Genomic DNA, 19,783 nt, shown 5'->3' with positions numbered 1-19,783 from the left:
CTATCTAACAATACATCTGTTACCATCCTTAGCACATTCTGGTTGAGCCTCGGAAGCTCCTTGTCAGTATTCTGTCCCGTGATGGGTGCAGTGCCTTGTAAATGCAGAGCAAAGCCTGCCTGCCAGACCTGGCTCTTGGTCAGCTGACTGGCAGCAGGGAGCTCTTTACTCAGAAAAAGCTGCCTAGGGCTAGTTAATGAGCAACTCTTGTAGAAGGAGCTGAATCTGAAAACTCTACAATGTAGACAGTTAATTTTAACGAGAGAATCTTTTTAAGATTCAGGCTGTAGTGTTTTCCACAGCTAGAGAGCCCCTTATGGAGCCTGTGAATTGCATGGCTTTGTGTTCTGTCAAGATTGTTTAATGATTGGTATTGAAAAATGAATTCCATGGCATCTCTTCAGTACTTGGCAATATCTTTGTAGGGTAAGAATTTGCAGGATCATACTGGTAAATTAATACCCTTCTTCTCACCATGTATATGCCTTGAACAGAGGTACCTGGCTTTTCAGGCATACCTTAATGGGAATGCCAGCTAAAGACCTTAATGGAGCTCAACGTTCCTTTGCTTCTAGATGTGTCTAATTGGTTTCTGAGTTTGTTAACTTTCACTAATAAAGCTGTTAACTTAACATGCACTCAAAGAGTCTTTGGCTTTAATTAATGGCCGATTCTAAGTACTCTCAGCGTGTACAAATGAATGCTTATAGCTGCAATCATAACTCTAGACAAAGGAGGGGAATCCAAGCTTACGTTGGTACTTACTTTCATGAGGTGACTGCTAATTGATATTTCTTTTCCTTAAGCTAATTTCATCTAGTGATCTGATTTGGTGTAGCTAGGTTTTATTTGCATGCAGTGGTACACAGACAGGGCTCTTCAAGAATACACGAAGTTTCCTTGCTATCCAGATGGTGATATGCTTTCAGTATAATGTCTGCTTGTTTTTCGTCACCTGCTGTAGGTACAACGGTAACAGTCCTCAAGCTGTTTAAGAATCTTCCTGTGAGAAAACAGTTTTACTCAACAAATAAAAAATGTAAGGAAGAACTGAAAAAAGTCCAGGACCTCCTGATAGCATATGGCATCATAAAGCCAGAACTGAGAATAACCTTTGTACATAATAAGGTAATAATTGTTATTTCTCTGTCAGCTGTGTTAAGGATCTTTTTCTGATGAATTTGTGCAATTAATATAATACGTAAAATACTTCAACCCTAGGAATTGTCTTTCATCATAGATTAGTTTGGGACTTTTGCTTCTTTCTTCGTTCTGTATTTGTGTGTTTCAGGATGGTTACAGATTTTTATCTTAAAAATTTCTAAGACTCAGGCTCAGATCTGCCCCTTGGTCTGCTCCAGCAGATACTATGGATAAATGTATGAAGTATAAATGTTGTCTCTTACACTAGTAGTTTAAGCTAATTGAGCCAGTTGTTTGCTTTTGAGGGGGAGATCAAATTTGGAGGCTTCTTGGGGACTGCTTTGGCTTCATGGGTGACTGAACAGTCATTGAAACATAAGCTACAGAAATGACATGTTGGGTGATCTCCTGTACCTGGCCCTTAATTGCACGTAGCTCATTTTATTGGCTGCGCTCCTACTTTTGAGACATGGGAGGAAAGTTAGGCTAATGAATTCTCAAGTTGCTACAAAGTAGAGAGTGACATCTCCTGGCCAGACCCCTCAGCAATTCTTTCCCTCTTCAGACCACTTTTGTTTTTGACCCTCTTATTTTCCATATCTATTAATCCGTTTGAAGCAGCTTCTCTTTACTACCAAACACTCACAGTTGAGTTCCCTCTCAGTGGAAATGATGAGTGCCGCCGTGCTTTCTTAAAAAGACAACAGGTTGTCTGCTTGTGCCTGGAGTTGTCTAACATGCTCTGATGGCATGTATATATATGTACTTCTACATATCTCTAAATGTAGATATTGTGAAGAAAAAAAAAAAAAAAAACAAAAAGCCAGCTTTGCAGCTACTGAATTTGTATTCCAAAGCTCAGTGACTACTTTTAGTCTTATTGCATTGAGACTACAGGAAGTTTGAAACCACAGACTGCAAGGTTTTGTGCTTCTTAGGTTTCGTTAAGCACTCTGACTTATCTAGCAATGCTTCACAAAGTTGGTGTTAAGTATTGGTTAAAAAAAACTAATTTTGTATGTAATTGGTGGTGTGGTTTTTCCCTCTTTGATGGGTGTGGTGAAATTTTTCTCTGGTTAAGCTGAGGCTTTTGTTTACTGTTATTGATTGCTGCAAGGTCTTAGTACAATACATCAACCTCTTTTTTCCGTGTTTGACTACAGTTTATCTTCTATCACACATCTGAAGTTTGACATGCTGTGTTGCGGAAACATCTTTTTTATTGTAGAATGTGGTTACTCAGTTGACTTTCTTGAACTTGTATGGGAACTGCTGAGTCACGGCCTGAACCTCTGATTGATCACCTGAGGTGAGCTGGGAGTCAGCCAGAGGAGCACAGGTGAAGGCAATTCAGCTGTGCTGCCGGAAGGGGTGGAGCCTGGCTGCATCCCTCCTAGACCTATTTAAGAGCTGGCTACAGTGGGGAAGGATCTCTCCTGGAGATCCCTTCCTCTGGTGCTTTCTGTAGGTAAGCTTTCCATTTATTCTCCTTATTTTCCTAGTCTACTTTGCCTAACTCTCTTGTGATTATGGCATCTTAATATCCATTGATTACATACTTGGCGAATCAGGCAGGCCAAATATGCTAAAGTTTACATCATGTCTTTTCTTCGTAATTTCTATAAATGGATCAAGGGGGAGAACAATACTCCTCTAGAGAAAATGATTCCAGGGCAGATCCCAGGATTTGAGGGATCCTCCTATTGTGAGTTAGCAGTTATCATTGAAAAGTGTTGTCTCTTACGTGTTATGGGCAATATCTCCCCATATCACATGGCAGACTACTTTCAAGGACTTGGCAAGGATGTGCTCATCACTAAAGAAAGACAACTAGCTGCCTCCACGGTGGCATGGCCACTACTGAGTGCCTTAAATCATGCGGATATAAGAAATAATACTTTAGAGACTGAAAATCAGCAATTGAAAGATCGCATTGAAAAACTGGAGCGTGAACTTGGTAATTAACTTGGTTATTAAGACTGTGGGATTCTGGGGCAGAAAGTGTCTTGGTGAATGGCCCAGAAATAGCCAAGTTGACCACCATGACTGTCCATCCTGCTCTCAGGTGATCAGAGGCTCAGGCCGTGAATCAGCAGTTCCCATACAAACTACAAATCTATTGCATGGTTGATACAGATTTTATATGTTCCCAGCTGTTTGGAAATTCTTGTTGATGCGTACAGAGATGTTTGTGCCTCTGTTCTACCAATCCATCCTATTGCTGCTAACGAAGAAAGAGTGCAGCCAATGTCCTCCAGACTGTCTTGGTTATGTTGAAGGTGATGGTTATGAAATGCGTTATAGGGATGTTTTGTCATCAGATTATCTCTGTACACATAGAAACATTTTCTTCAGATTCTGAAAGTGGAAAGTATTTTTAACAGTTGAAATTGTAGTTTGAAGTAGAGGAAAACAGCAAGCTGAAAATGAGAATGTTTAGGAGGGAAGAATAGTGATGAGAATGTATACTGTGAGGGCCTGTGGTTGTGATCATGTAAACAAATCAATCTCTGTTTGCTGGGAATACATGAAATCTGCCTGTCCTCTTTGCTTCAGAAGTAAATTCTTCAATTCCAAGTTTGGTAGAATGAATCAGTACAGATGCTACCTGTAGGCAGCATGTGTTCATTGTAATGGCAGAGATTTTGCACTGCTGCCCTTATGTATGTTTAACTTATTCATACACACACACACACACACACACACACACACACTCACTGCTCAGATGAGTTTAAACACAAGAGGTCGCTCAGTAGCTGTTGTTGAGCTGGGAGAATCAGAGGCCCAAAACATGATATAGGAAATTTTGTTTTGTCTGCACACATGTAACTGCTTTAAAATAGTCTGAAAAGTATAAAAACCAAACAAAAACAGGAAAAAAACACCCTCTGAATACACATGCTTGTATTCCTACTGCTACTGTCCTTTCTTGCAAAATAAAGCCTGCCAATCGCACCACACCTTTTCAGAAATTTGAACTGCTGTGATTTAGGTGCATAACTTTCAACAGGTTGACATGCATTTGTTTTGCCATTATATAGCATGTGAATTTTAATTCTTTTTCCTTCAGATAAGTGCTTTTGTCATTAGCATTATTAAGTCAAATTGGAAGGTGCTTTTCCCTTAACAGTCCTATAGGGTATGTATGCTAGGATGCACTACTGAATGGGATTGCCTGTGATTTATTTATTTTTTTTTAATTATTATTTTTTGGCAGTGCCTGTTGTATTTCTGTTTGATGTGCGCTTGGAAAATGAATTGCCTTTTTCAAATAGCTTTGTTTGTCATGGAGCTCATGGGTTACATATTAGTTTTAAAAAATGTGTATGTCCAGTTATTCAAACGAGTTCCTAGAATCTCAGATTCCTGAGGCTGAGCCAATGCTTTCTGCTGCATTAGAAGATGATAGACGTCAGGAGTAAGATCAGGTTCCAAGACTTAAAAGAGCAAAGAGGTAGCAGAGGTATTAGGTACTGCAGAAGGAGACGAGGAAAGATGGTTTGAAGATGTAGAAAGGGGAGTACAGTACAGGCATTTCAGAAAGCTCTTGCAATTAAGTCTCGAAGGCAGTAAGCCAGTACCTTTTAAGATAATCCTGCTTAAAATCCTGTATTTTATAGGGAATGAGAATGGAAGAAAGCATAGCTCTCATCGTACTGAGCAAGAATATATTGTGTGATGAGGAAGAACCTTTCATTATGTATCTGAAGTTAGGTGCCTGAAAATGATTGTGTATCAGATTCTGGATTGAATCTATTTTGGGAAGTCAAGTGTACTCTTGAGGTGCTTATGCATTTTTGGCGTTCCCAATACACTGACTGCATGCTGTATCTCCACTATATTGGTTTTGTGTGTATGTTGTTTTGTTTTTTTTTTCAGTAGCATGTGCCTTATGCTTCTGATGACATTTCTGTTTTTGTTCTCTTGTGGCTGTGGCACACAGTGTGTCTGTGTCAGTACAAATGAAAAATATTGCCATTAATTGTCCCATTTGTTTTCTGTTGAGAGTGATGCTCTTACTGCCTTAGGGTGGTTTTCTAGTACGTAAGAAAAACAGATATCCTTCTGTCAGTCCTCCGAGGGTTTATTCACTGTGTAACTCTGTCAGTGAATTTCTGACAGGGAATAGTCAATTCCTGTTTCTGCTCAAATGTTTTGTTTGCATTAGCAATAAATAATGAATCACTTTGCTGATCAACCCTTGAAGTACTATTGCTATTTTGACAACTTGGATTAGCTAGTGCTCCTTCTTTTTATGAAGGTTTATCCTGCCAAGACATTCTTTGAATACTGATAATGTCGATCCTCTTGCCAGTATGGTTATGTTAGAAAGGTATTTTTCTTCTTTCATCACCATGTTCCTTGAAAGCATATTGAATAATGAGACAGCCAAATGGAAATAATTTACACGAGTATTCAGCACGTTTATTTAAAGTTAACATTATCTGAAAGCGCGCTAAGAACATTCCAAAGTCAGCTACTGCTGAAGCCATGTCAAACCCCTCGGCCCGAAATGCCACGTTTCAGCCCCTGATAAGCTTGGGCTGTGTTGTACAAGCAGTGCTGCTGGGCTCTGCCTCGAGCAACTCTTCACCTGCTCCTTCCCACTTCGTGTCTGTGGCCCAGTCTCAAACCGATGGTGTTAAAGGGATACCTTGGCATGTTGAAAGGTGGTATACTTCAACTCTGTTCTTGTTGTCTGTGTTCCACGAACACCAAGAGGAGAGAGGACACCTGGCAGTTCTACCTCTTCTAACAATTTCAGACATAGAAGGGCTGAGTAAATCATGGCAACAGTTAATGCAGGTGTGCCTATCAACAGGTAACATCATACACAACTGCTGCCATGCACAAAGGATGGCTGGGCCTTAAGGCTCAATTTGTTTTCCAGTTTCTATTAAGAAAAATCTACAAAAGGGAGTGTTGTTGTTTTTCCAAGTGCTTTTCAGGCATTGAAGCCTTGGTCTAGGACTGTTTACTGTCTGCTTCTGGGGAAAAAAGAACCTCGGGATGCAGATGGTCTGTCCTACAGCTCTTTCTTTACCTGTGGTTGGCATTCTTTCTTAGCCAGAGCCCTTTTGTGGTTGGTATTGACCTAAATGATGCCACCAGGTGCTAAGTGTGTACTTTGTGAGGAAATGCTGCTGCTTCATTATCTGGATTAGTTTTATGTAAGAATTTGGAGAAGTCTTGACCTCCTACAGTCTGTATCCTTTAGTCCAACAACAGTTTGGTTTCTGTCTCTGAACTTTCCATAGTAACTGTGGGGTTTTTCTTTCCTTCAGAGATGGAATAACCAGAATTATGCATTATGGTAAGTTTTCAATTTTTTTGTTTAATAATGGGATCATACTTCATCTTTACTCGTTCTCCTTTCAAACTCTTGTTAGCTGCATGTTGAAAAGAAATCTATGTTGAGCATTAACAGCAGCACGTAAGCTCTTTTTTCAGTTGGAAAGGCTACTCTACTAATGTAATGATGATGATTGACTCTCTCAGTTGTGCTTGAAAATATAAAGGGGAATGAGCAAAAATCTGCAGTGCTCTGCAAGCAACATGCATTCAAGTTGATCTGGAATTCAGTCTTTTCTTCTGTTCACTGTTAAGTGGCTTTGCTGAGAAAGCCCAACAGAGAGTTAATTCTGATGTTTTTTGTGATGTGGCCACCTGTCCACTAGGAAATGCGCTGAGACCCTCAACTCAGCTTACATCAGCCAGAGAACAGCTGCCAGATGGTAACTACTTTTGGTCACTACCAACCTGGTTGAATTTGAACTGGTGACCTAGAGGTGAAATGCTTTATATCCTATTACTAATTCCCTGAAGTTTCCAGTTTCCCATCCATCACTTTTTTCAAATGACAGCCCAGTATATGTCTGAAATCTCAAAACAATTACTGCTTCACATAGGCAGCCTGGGCTGCAGTATCTGAGATGTGCCTCTGGCTCTTGTAAAGCTTGCACATTGCCCTTACGGGCTTGAGACAGGTTAGTGCCAAAAGGGCATTTCCAAAGCTGCGTGGGAGCTTCCCTTCTTCCTTAGCAGTGAGCTTTGTTAGGGTTAAGTATGCCCTTTGTTACTTTTGCTAACTACTGTACAACAGAAGGCTTTTAAACTCCCTTTAATTGCTGTGATGATGTTGCATCCTCTGAAGGATAGTTTAGATTTTTGTTTTTCTCATTCCCATTAGAGAAATATGATTTCTCTAACTGGCTGCTTGTTGACTGTGTGGTAAAGGCAGCCAAAAAAACCTGAACATTGTTCTGTCTTTGTAGTTCATGAAAGCTTTGAAAGATCTGTTACCAGAAGAAGGCCTGTGGCTCCCTGCAATACCTTTTGGTTCCTCTCAAAACTTACCCTCCAGTCCCCAGGCCAACACTTCTGTAGTGCATGATGCTCAGGAGTGCCTCTTTGTTAGCAGGGTGCTCTCATACCACAAGTGGGAAATTTGAGCAGGAAATACTGAAGAATTTGTAGAATCAACGGTGCAGTGGAAAATAAATACCTCTCATCAAACTCCATTGGTAGCTGTGATGTCTGATGCCTTTGGGAGAGGCTCATTGAGTGCATCTTATGATGGGGAACAACCGTGCCTCAAGTTTCTCTATTCTGTGCCTCCAGCAGTAATTGAATCGCAGTCAGTTAAAAAGAGGATGAGGTAGCTGATTCCTCAGAGGCAAGTGAAAAATATTTGGGGAAAACAGTTACGATTTGGTAAAGGGTTGTTTTCTTTCTAAGCTTAACTGAGAAACTGCCATAATCGCTGTTTTTAAGGGGAAAGTATGCAAAAGAATCTCAGTCATAGAGTCACTAAGGTAGGAAAAGACCTCTAAGATCATCCAATCCAACCATTCACTTATCACCAATAGTTCCCACTAAGCCACGTCCCTTAGTAAAACATCTGAAGGTTTCTTGAACACCAGAGCTCTCTCCTTAGGGTAACTTACCATGGTTTTTAAACCAATACACCAACTATGGCTTGGAGCAGATCAAATAATATTGATGCTTCAAGGCTGGGATTTTAAACTATGTGGCCAAGTCTTTGTCTTGATATGTTCTTGATCTTAGGTGATAGCTTTTCTTCCACTTCAGGAATGTGCCTCCCCTTGCAGCCAGGTGTCTGCACAGCGTGAGCAAAAGCTTTGCTTTCATGGTGATGGGTTTTTTATTTCCCCTTGACTGATTTCACACCTTTGATATTGCTATATTGCTGCCTGGCTTGGTTCCTGTTTGTGTGCCCTCTTAAGAAATAGCTGATGTGTGTGAGGGAGCCTAATAAGCTATTTTACATCAGGAAAGCTAAGAAAGCCACTGCCCCAAAGAGATAACTGTCTGAAGTAAGATCTCAGGTGCCAGAGGGATGGGATTTTTGGAGCACGTAAAATGAAGTTGGGCTGTGAAATGCAGCTCTTGCTAACAGAGCAAATGGATTTCACCAGCCTGCAGATCAGTTACAGAGCTTGCTCTACTAGCCTTTTACACTCGCAAACTTTTTCACAGGATAAAAAACCACAATGATTATCACAAAGTAAATGAAGAAAAAATATGGGATTTGGGTACTGAAAGTCCACATGACCTTAATTCCAGAATCTCAGTTGTGCAAGGCAGGCTGGTTAAGTACTGCCGTTGGGTAGTAGTAAGGTAAGCAGGAGGAATTCATCTCAGCATAGTAATTGTTCTGCATTACCGTCACCAGCAACGGCATCCAGTCCTCTGCTCTAACTGGGATTTTTGTTTTTGTGATTGCATATTGCTGTGGCTTCTCATAGGAGATCTAGAACACGAAAGATGGGTTGGGATAAAGAATGGCTACAGTTGTTCCATTGTCCTTCCTTGGGGTCTTTGAGGAGACATGGTGAATAGCTGTTATTCTCCTCAGTGACAAATATTAGATATTCTGATGGGAAGAGGTTGCCTACTCTTTTTCTAATCATTACACATTTTTCGAGGAATCCTTCTAGGCTATGTGTAATATAAAATAGAGATTGCTGTTCCAGGCATGTGTGTGTTAATATACTGCCAAAAAAAAAAAGGTGGATATCCATGTTCTAGAGCTGGATGGGGCCAAGGAAATACATACACACATATACATGTGTTTATCTTCTGTAAATGTGCAATAGACTTTCATATACATTGGGACTTTTAAAGTAAGGCCAAGATCATGTAATCTCCTTCAATGAAGCCAAGAGGAAGGTGAGATATATTTGGCTGGCTCTAACAAACCCTAAGATGGTCCGTATGTAATAATATATCTTTGAGTAGGCTGTTTTTGCAGTGTCATCATACTGAGCAGAGTCGGATTCTTCCTTGGCTCATCCTGGACACCAGGTTTATATGACCTAGAAAAAAAAAAAAAGAGGGGGGTGTGTGGGTATGTATTTTTAGCTGAACTAAAGGGTATAATCAAGGTTAAAAGATGAGGCTGAAGCAGGAACCTCATGGAAACAAGCATTTTTTAAAATAAGTAAAACGAAGTCATCATTGTTTCTTCATGGATTACTTTTTAAAGCTCGCTGATATGTGTGGAGAGTCTAGAAAATAATTTATTTCAAATTAACCAGCTGTTCTTACATTGTGGCTTCATAACATGCAGTTGGGGTTAAAAAACAGTGTGCAATCCATTCCATGTCCATTTTGTAGAAAAAAATACAAATAAATAAACTCTGAACTTCTTAGCAGTGTCTACTTTTAGCAAGTTTGCATTTAATAAGTTCTCATGTTCCATGGCTTTTCTAAAAGCACTTCACCACAGTGATCTTTTTACAGTCCCATGTACCAGCGTTCAGCAGGCCAGGCAGGGTAATAGCAGCCTTGCATTAATCAGCAGCTAGGATTTATATCTGTACCTGTGGCATCACACTAGGATAACCTAAAATAAACAGCAGGGTGTTTATACTAGTCACGTAACAAGTGTCTTTCTCTGTTTGTCACAAGTGTTTAATTTAAAATGTATCCAGTAAAGAAAAAATTGTTTGGCACTCTGTGTTTCCATTTTAAGTAATCAACTTTAAAATAGCAGCAGTACAGGATATGTTTTATAAGATGAGCTCTGAGGAAGAGGACAGATTCTTTCATCACTCCCAAATGTCTCTGAGGAGATGTGCAGCAGGTGTGGAGCAGGGAGGCCGAGTGCCCCAGGGCTCCATCCTCCTCCACTGCCTGCAGAGCAGCGAGCTGCAGGCACCCTGCCCTCTGCACCCCTCCTCCTTCACCCCTTTGTGTGTCCCCTGTCCTCCCTGACTTAGGTTGTCTTCTGCATCTGGCTGCTTCCAGGTGGCCGTGGGTTGGTAGGGCAGCGCCCACAGTGTCAGCGGTGTGCAGAAAGTGAGTTAGTTTCAGGCAGCGGGGAGTTTGGAAATAAATAGTTAAGGATTGGGGAAAAGTTTTGGGATTACCAGTCTCAAAGCTTTAAAAATCTCACTTGTTCCATAAGAAGAGGATGTTGTTTTATAGAAGTGCTGCGTTCTTCAGTGCAATTCACCCTTTGATGCCAGCGTATATCCTACAGGACAGGTGGGATTTTAAGGCTCTGTATTGCATTTCTTGAGATTGGTGCATTGCGTAGTCTTTGTTTGCTCACCATGCTTTCACATAACATCCTGTGCCAGAGTACTGTGAACTTATCTTGAATTTATTGGACACCTAGCACCTATTTAAACATCTATTTTTAAACCAGCACCATAATGTCAGATTTAATGGGCGACTTCCTGCATTTTTTTCCTTTTATGTTTGAATGTTGCACACCAAAATAGACTCAGTCAGCTAATGATGACAGAAGTAGATACAAAGCCAGTATGAATCTAGAAGTTGCTCAGGAGCAGAAAGCCAGTTAAGCACAATTGTTGTTGTTGTTGGTATATAGTGGTAAGTCAAAGGTAGCAGATTCAGGGTTAAATTTGTGGCTGTTCAATATAGGGGTTCATGTTAGTGAGGGTGCTTCACATTAGAGAGGCAAAATTTCACTTCCCAAGGTTGTTAAAACTTCCTAAGTATGAAAGAGGATTTAACAGGAAAATTTCTCTCATGCAAGTTGCAGTTCATGCAGCCTTACTGCACTGGCTAATTCTTTACAAAAAATATGTATCTAATGGAGCACATATGCTTCTAACTTCGTTTTCAGTAGATGAACAGCCACATTCCTGTGGATACTTCCTTACAAACTGCTTTTCTTCCTAAAAAACCAGACTTGTAGACCTAGAACTTCCAGATGGGAGCTATGAAATACCATATGCATTACAATGCCCACCTTCAAATGCTGACCATCATGCCAAAAAGATGTTATAAACCTTCAATATGCGTACGCGGTGAAAGGCATGCAGCTCACTGCAATATCTCTAAGAGGAGAAATAGTATTTTCATTGATTTGTTTTTTAACAATTAAGTGCAGAAGTCCAGGTTAGCCGTGTAACATTAAAGAATGCAAACTTTCCTTAATTTTCTGATAGCTACAAATCTAGAAAAGAAATACAAACCTTGCCAAAGAGTACCATATCGTGTGTGTTAAGAGAGAAAGTTGTGAACGTAGGAGAGTCAAAGTACAGAATGTTACATATACAGTATGTGTGCAGTTGCATATACATGTTCATAGACATGACTTAAGTTCAGCAAATATAATGTCAAAAATTTGACTCTGTGCCACTTGTTTCAGGCAGCTATTTGGCAGAAGAACAAGGTGTCAGATCACAAAATGGCCTGCATGTCAGTTCTGGGAACAGCCGTTATGGGCAGTATGGTACCTTTTCAACACCGCTGCGAAGATCCTGAGGTGAGTTTAAGCTTCCTTCTCCCAAATCCACTTACAGCCCGTCAATGAAGAGCTAAGTCAGTACTCAAAGAAGAGACTTTGAAATAGAGAATGTTTTCTCCAGACTGACATCTGATTAATACATTTGATTCTGATACTTGCCTCCGTAAAATTAATTGGTTTGGTGATTGAAAATGCGCTCCCAGAATCATCTCGTCAGGACTCATGTGGCACTGATCAAATGGCAGTAAAAACAGTTGTGATGACAAATGCAGAATTGCTGATTGCTCAGAGCTGTCTAAGTTAGGATTCCGGGCCTGCGGGCAGGTTGTGCTCTGATTAATAACTAAATAGCTGTATCATTCTTATCCTCGTGGCCTCTTAGCCTTATCTTCTAAACATTCTCTCAGTTTCAGTCAGGGTCACCAGAAGAGCAAAATAAGCACATGCTTAGAAGGCAAATTTTGTAAGATTTATAACAAGCCTGCTTTTGAAGGAAATGCTTGCCAGCTTTCAAAAAAATTAAGAGCATGAAACTCTTTTGCTGCTGTTGAAAGTGGAGGAGATGCCCTTTGTCTAATATGTTCACTTTCTAAAAATTCTGCTTCTGTTTTTGTTGCAGACACTCTTACAGAGGAGAGCAGTACTCCTGCTGAGACTGCAAAGTTAACTTTTCTCTGTGTGTCCTGTAGTAGTGGGTCTTGCCCATAGTCACGTAGATGAGATGAATCATCTTTGGTAAAGTGAGAGTACTGAACACAAATGACTGTGCTGCAAGAAATTGTTTAGTCAGTCTTAAATATGGAGTTTGTAAGAATGCTTATAGTATATATAAACAAGGAATTGGAGGGAAGCAAAGTTGCTTCTCATAGCTTACAAAGTTTTCATGTTTATGTCAGAACAAGCACAGATGTTCTGTTCATACCTGAGCGCTCTCTGGCTGTGCCCCATATGGCAAGTGCTCTTCAGGGACGACCAGGGGGTATTTAAAAGGGACTAGCTTGAGGGAGGCACTCAGCTTCTCACATTACATCTTTGCTATATCATGAGGCATCCGTATTCCTTGAATAGTAGTTGGAGAACATTCCATCTCTCTCTCTGTCTCTAAATAGTGTGTAAAATACCACGTGCATCATTTATAGGTGTATAAGTGATCCGTGCATGTTGTGTGTGCACAGGCTCACATTCAGAAACTATGGATATTTCTAATTTAAGCAGGCAAACACAATGAAATGACAGAATTAAGGCTGCCTGTGTAGCCCTTGTCTCTTTCCTTTGCGTGCAGGAATTGGGATAGCTATTTGATGACAACCTGTGTGCCTCTTTTCCCTTTCCATGCAGTCTGTGTCTCATTTAGTGCACAGATGAGAGCAGCACTAATACTTCATTTCCTACTTGTCCATTGTGCAGCTTCCTAATCCTTCACTGCAAAGTCGACTGAATACGAAATCAGTGTTGCTATAAACCTTTTGTAAGCTGTTCCTTACTAACTGCACACTGAAATGTTCTGCAACAAGTGATTCATGCATTTTGAAGACTCGCCTTCTCCAAAACTTCCCTATTACGAGCACTGCCTGAAACAAGAACATAGTTCAAGTTGGCTCCAAGGCATGGAAAAGTTGGGAAGTACTCACAAAGTAGAAAGTGAACCAAAGAAAATAAAGAATGGACAGTTTGTCATGTGCAAAGCATCATCTATGCTTTTTGCATCCCCGTTCTTGGAAATGGGTGGATCCAATTTGGCTGCAGAGTTTCACTCAGGAAACTTTGACAGAGAAAGGAATTCCTATGGAATTCCTAGGAATTCTCCTATATTCTGTGAGGGTTGTTTGGTGGGTATACAAGCTGCTGGGAACAAGGTGAGCACTGAAGAAAGGCTTACTGTCCAATCAACACAGATATATTGTAATATGTACATAGATTAAATATTTTCCAGTCTCTGTAATTTTGCCTGAATTTAAAAAAAATATTTTTATACATTATAATTTTAATAATTAAGGTTAGTTTTGGAACTCATTACTAACTTCTAATGAGCATACTTGATATTCCACATGTCTTTAAATAGTAACAGCAGTCAGCCATTTCTTAATCTGGCAGCTTCTTAAGTGACTTATTTAGAGACTTTCAGTTTTGTTTTAATGTTGTCTGTACATAAAAATACTGTTTGAAGTGAAACACTAATACAGATGTTTGGAAACTGGAAAAGAAATGTGAAGCATAAAGAAGGGACGTTCAGAGAGGATGTGCTAAAGCTGCAGGATAACATCGAGAAGCGCTGCATGTTGTTTTTTGATAATCATCCAGCAGATATTTGACACCTCTTTAACTTGACCAGTGGTGTTTGGTTATGTGCAACATTGCTGACCAGAACACTCCAGCTTTAGCACAGAATGCTTGTTACAAGGTCAGGAGGGAATAAGGGAGCACATGGGCAGATAGCTGCTGTGACGTAGGTGAGTGGGGAGGATAGGCCAAGTCCCAGGGATTTTAAGTCCCGTTTCAAATGCACGATGGCTTGGGTCTTAGTATGTGCAAGAGGTTCTGCCAAAAGAAAAACCAGAGAGATCTGATTTCTGTATTCTGTGATCCACCCTGCTACCAGAACGTTCTCCATACTTTCCCACGTATCCAGAATTCAGTCTTTGCTTTGCACCAGCCCCACGCTGAGCCCTTAGCTATTTGTCTGGGCAAACTGCAGTGGAGCAGCATGTGGGGCAATACTTGAGCTGGCTGGCACATGTCAGTGCTGGTGGATCCTGTCTTTGGAGAAGGTACGATTGCCTTTTCTGCAGAAGGGTCATTATTTCATGGGTGTCCTGTCCAAACAGCTGTCAGTTATCACAGAAATTGTGCAAATACAGCATCTTTGGGATTTCTGCTTCTTTACCAGATATAATTGAAATCATTTTAAGGGCTCTCAAGTTGTTTGGTAGAGGAGAGGAGGAACTGATGAGGCAGGCAGCACGAGTCATTGGCCTCGTTTCAGCTGGGGGAAAAAAAAAGACAACAAAGCTAAAAAGGCTTAATGGAGAAATTATAAAATTGGTGCTTAATGTTAGGTACTTGAATTGCATGATGTGTTCTGGGCTCCTTGTCAGGGCTGAGTGCATGCAGGTTCTGCTCGAGGCTGAAGGCAGATGATTTGCATGCCGATGGTGTAGGTAAATTTCGGTGCCCTGAATAAAGGCCTGACAACAGGCTATTTAAGATGTCCTGAGTGTGGAAAGAGAGGGAGTTCATCTTTAGATTTTCTACCTTAGGGTGAGCTCGCTACCAACTTCTCCAGGCTGGACAGCAGTGTGTGCCTTCAGCTTATACCAGCCGTAGTTGGCAGCCCTGCAGTCAGCAAGTATGCACTTAGCTGGCGTTGGTTTGTTGGCTCCAACCATCTCCAACCCCAGCTGCAGACAGCAACCTGGTGAACCTGCAGTCCCAGTAGGAAATGTCTCAATGAGGGGTAATAGAGACAGAAGTATCCTTCTCAACCTCTTTTCTTTAAAGTGCTTATATTGCTTGAATCATAGAATCACAGAACCACCAAGGTTGAGAAGGGCCTCCAAGATCATCCAGTGCAACCACCAGTATTTCCTACTAAACCATCATAGCTCTGAAGAAGCAATGCACGTATTCAAATGGCTGGGCCTGCTGTGTGTTTCACTGTAATTTCCCACCTCAGAAAAATATTGTTGACATTGTCTTTTAAAGACCTTTGTGCTGTATTTGTTCTATCATTACAGATAAATCTTTCTGGATTTCTTCCAAAGGCTGAGTCAGACAGCTCTTTGACAAGTCTCTCAAGCTCAGAACGGAGTTTTATTTTTATAAATGATCGTCCAGTTCATCAGAAGGAAATATTAAAGGTAACTCCCTCTAGCATTTACAACCACAGACCTGAAGGCTGTAGTTACAGCTGCTTGAAAAAATAATGGATTTCCGATATACAGGAGCCCAGGATGGTTGGTTTTGTTGTTGTTGTTTGGTTTTTGTTTTTTTTTTTTTACTATTAGCCTAGCAGAATTAGACCTGTGCAGTTTTTCATGCAGGAACTGTATGTGGTTTCCACAAGACATGTTTTCTGAAATAAAAATCATGATTTTGTGCACTTCATACTGAGAGCTTACCAGGCTTTCATACACTTTCACTTCAAATCTGTGTATGCGTTGAATAAAAATGAAAGTGATAGTGCAGAAGCACTGGCTGCAGCTAGGCATTGTGTAGGCAGAATTTGATACTCTTGGGTTTCTCACACTGCTGAACCCTGCAGCACCTCACTTGGAGCAGCATTGCTGTTCTAATCCTTGCACCTCCCAGAAAAGAAAATTCAACTCATGCTGAAGTATACATGTAGGGTTCAAAGTGGAGAAAATGAATTCATTTTCAGTCTACGCTCAGAGTTTTGTAGATATAAGCCCTGAACTTGTTTGAGTTGTAACTGACAAACAAGGCTAATCCTGTACTACATCTCCACACAGAATTTGATATACCTGTTTCTTGCTGCAGCGTAAGGTTCAGTTTGGATCCCATAAAAGAGGCAACTTCTTAACCAGGGGCTGGATGAGGTTCAGGGCACCATAATGCCAAGTAAAAATACATTGTCCTTCACTTATGGCTGTTCTTGGAGTGTGGATTCCTTTTATTTTGACCTAAATTCTGAAACAACTAATGAATTTCTTGGTTGTTTGTTGGGAGTTTTCAAGGGGATTATAGAGAAAGCAGTAAGGGCAAGCAAAGTTTGTGAAAAGTTGTAAATTTATAGTTGGGTTAACAAAAGGAACAGACTAATCCTGTTCTGGGAAAAGGTCAACTCTGTGGTACAAGTGTTACTTTCTCAAACAGACTTTGGTTTGGCTGAAAGAGACAGTGATGTAGTTGCAAGCTGTGTAAGTAGATTGTCTTTAAAAAAAACAAACACAGAAATAATAGCATTTGGGTTGAGTGAGGAAGTAAGTGTTAAAAATGACCAAACAGGACTGCAATTCTAAGTACAGGCATATCAAGTGTGTTTTTTCCAAATATGATCGATGTATTTATTCAGAAGGTCAAAGCAGCTTCCATTTGTTTCTTGGAATTTGATCTTTTTTTGTTTTATTTTCATGTTTATTTAGCTGTGAATACATGGGAACCACTAGTAAGTCCCCTTTTGGTGATTATTTTGTCACATGTGTGTATTCAAATATTTTCTTAGCATTGTGTTAATTTGGGGAAAAAATAGAGTTAGAATTTTATAACATGAAATTTTGTTCCTGTGCCTTTATTTGTATTTTGTTGCCTCTACTGACATCTCTTTACTTAATTAATCTGTAGTTAATTCGACAGTACTACAGTGTGCTGATGCAAAAGGACAGCACGCGCTTATACCCTGTGTTCTTTCTGAATATTACTGTACCTGCCTCTGCTGTGGATGTGAACTTAACACCTGATAAAACTGAAGTTCTGCTGCAGTATAAGGTAACTAATGTCTTATTCTGCTGTTGAGCTGGCAACTTTTACTTATGCACAGGTAATAAGAGCTTCTGGAACTGCTGAAATGTGTGAAGGTAAACAGTGCTGCTGAAGCTTTTTAGGGGGATTATTCAAAACTCATTTCCTAGTTGATTTTGAAGGTCATTTATGTGCTTTCACACACGTGTTTGTTTCCAGTTAGCTTTATAGTGACCAAAGCTAAATGCAATTGCAATGTGTGTCCTTAAATAAATCTCATGCTTAGATTCTCAATGCACAAAGTAATATACATTTATAACACTGCACACATTATGAAGGGGAAGTCAGTTTCTGCTGAATGCGCTATGTGCTGTTATGTGCTTACGTAATTGTTGACATCACTTAAGTTTTGGGATATCCTGTCAATACCATCTAACTAAATCTAACTAAATAGTATGTGCCCGCATTTTAGAAGTTATCTAGTGATACATGTTATGTAAGTTTACTTTCACTTTTTGGTACTTCACATAAAAAGCAATGCCACAGAAATTAACAAAGCTATTCACATTGCACGCAGGCAGTCACACAGGTAAGTTTATCTTTTTCAATATAAGTTCTTGTAGTTGTCTGTGTTAATGTTGAAAATGCATTGCCAGTGAAGCACCACTTACATCAAAATTAACATAGCATTCTCACACCCATTCTAGTTTAAAACTTTTCTTTGGTATTAAAAAGAGGGTTGGGGTTTTCTTGTTTGTTCCTTATTTGCATCATTTGCTGCAGAAGTGTCTTGGCAGCACCTTCACAAGCATGTTTACATCAGTTGGAGTGGTGCTCCTGTCTTTGCTGTGAGCATTTGATGCTGTGTGAAGTGGGAATCGCTTTACTCGATATGGTTTTCAGCAGTCAGCCCACTGTGCTATAAGGAAAGCAGTTAATCACTTCCATGATTTCAGTGTGAACCAGTGAAGGAAAACACCTATCCCAAATATTTGAGGTGAAATTTGTCCATTTCAGAGCCTTTTTTACCATGTGTTTTTTTAAATAAAAAAAAAAAAAAAAGCCATAATCTCTTCAGATTTGTTTTGAAAAATTCTGAATAAGATCACTTGGCTCTGTATTCTGGATATCTGTCAGTTGTGTATTTAGGTTTTTACTCATGCTTTCTATGTGTCTTTTTTTCTGGTTGTTATTTTTATTTACTTGTTTGGTGGTTTTTTGTTTTTGTTTTTTTTCTTCCCAGGACTGTGTCTTATCTGCTGTTGAAAATGTGCTGAAATCTTTGTATGGGCCACTACCTACTGCAGCCTCTGGTGAAGCTAATAAAACAGATGTTACCTCAGAAGACACGTGTGTTCATAATGCTGGACAAACAGATGTGGTTGTTAATGAAAAGGAACCATGTGGAAACAATGATCTACATGCTCATACTTCATTCCTTTCATTCAGCAGTGATGTGCAAAGTTGTCAAGCAGGAAAAAACACGGAGATCTGTTTAAACCATCAGATATTCTCTGATACTGTACATAGTCGCCTAGAAAGAAAAGAGGCTTCTGAGAATGATGCCTTTCAAGAGGGTTCCTTACGTTTATTGTGTGAGGAGGAGCAGAGCAGACAAAACACAGCTGGTATTTCAAGTAACAGTGCTCCTATAGATCCTGGGTCTAAAAAAGATGGTGGACACCTTTTGAGTTCTGATAAAGTTGAAGAAGCCTTAGTCCCTGAAGACTTACCTGAAATCTCTGCTGATAATTGGAGTATGGGAAATGCATTTAAAAACTCCTCAGGAGACAACCTGGAACCTGTTAAGGTTTTAATTCCTGAAGCTGGAGGAGCAATTAATAAGCAAAGTGAGCGCAGTGATGAACAAAGCCACGATCCACAAATCCCAAATCAAACTGTAAAGAAAAGAAATGTAATAGATGAGAAAACAGGACAAGTAACGGGTTATGACTTAATTCATGGCCGAACAATAAGGAAATCAAAGTCTGCATTTGAACACTTCATCCAAGAATATCGTTCAAAGTTATTTTCTGAAAATCCGAGGTGTAGCATGAAGGACATCCTATTGAAAATTGAAGAGCTGTGGAAGAATTTAAATGAAGAAGAAAAGCACAAGTAAGTTTCCAGGCTTCATCTTGCTTCTAAATCTAGTAGTTAGCAATGAGCAAATGAGTCATCTGTTGTGAGCGGGAGAAAGATTCTAACTTCCCAGTTTTTTATGAAAAACAGAACAGAAAATTATTTTTGTCTTTCCAAGGTCGGTGATGGTTTTGTCTGACATGCACTGCTGATTTGAGTTGCTTGTTTGGCCACTGTATCTGCCGTGCAGCAGTTAAGTAGGGACAATTTCCCTGAATTGTTGTTTAGAAATAGCAGGCAAGAGCTGTGCTTTGTGAATCATACAAACATCAGCTTTTTAAGGGCTTGCCTGTGTCTCGTCACTCTGTAGCACTGTCAATGAAAACCAGCGCG

The 19,783-nt window shown here is 40.0% G+C and overlaps 1 protein-coding gene across 4 annotated transcripts in view; it reads left to right on the top strand.

Moving 5' to 3' along the window:
• Positions 1-19,783, top strand: part of PMS1 (PMS1 homolog 1, mismatch repair system component) — a 51,350-nt gene that overhangs the window by 8,223 nt on the left and 23,344 nt on the right. For 2 of the 4 annotated variants that reach the window (XM_052676010.1, XM_052676011.1), the window contains exons 5-9: positions 965-1,128; positions 11,792-11,908; positions 15,625-15,747; positions 17,192-17,335; positions 18,552-19,426. In XM_052676010.1, coding sequence (XP_052531970.1) covers positions 965-1,128; positions 11,792-11,908; positions 15,625-15,747; positions 17,192-17,335; positions 18,552-19,426 — 1,423 coding nt within the window. Of the gene's footprint in view, positions 1-964; positions 1,129-2,552; positions 2,612-6,428; positions 6,458-11,791; positions 11,909-15,624; positions 15,748-17,191; positions 17,336-18,551; positions 19,427-19,783 lie in introns of those variants that run through there. The other 2 variants (XM_052676014.1, XM_052676012.1) reach the window with 2 other exon arrangements.

Source organism: Tympanuchus pallidicinctus, unplaced genomic scaffold (genome assembly GCF_026119805.1).
Source record: "Tympanuchus pallidicinctus isolate F22 unplaced genomic scaffold, pur_lepc_1.0 scaffold15, whole genome shotgun sequence".
Lineage (NCBI taxonomy): Eukaryota > Metazoa > Chordata > Aves > Galliformes > Phasianidae > Tympanuchus > Tympanuchus pallidicinctus.
Note: the sequence above shows the minus strand (reverse complement) of the source record. Positions and strands in the feature narration are given on the sequence as shown.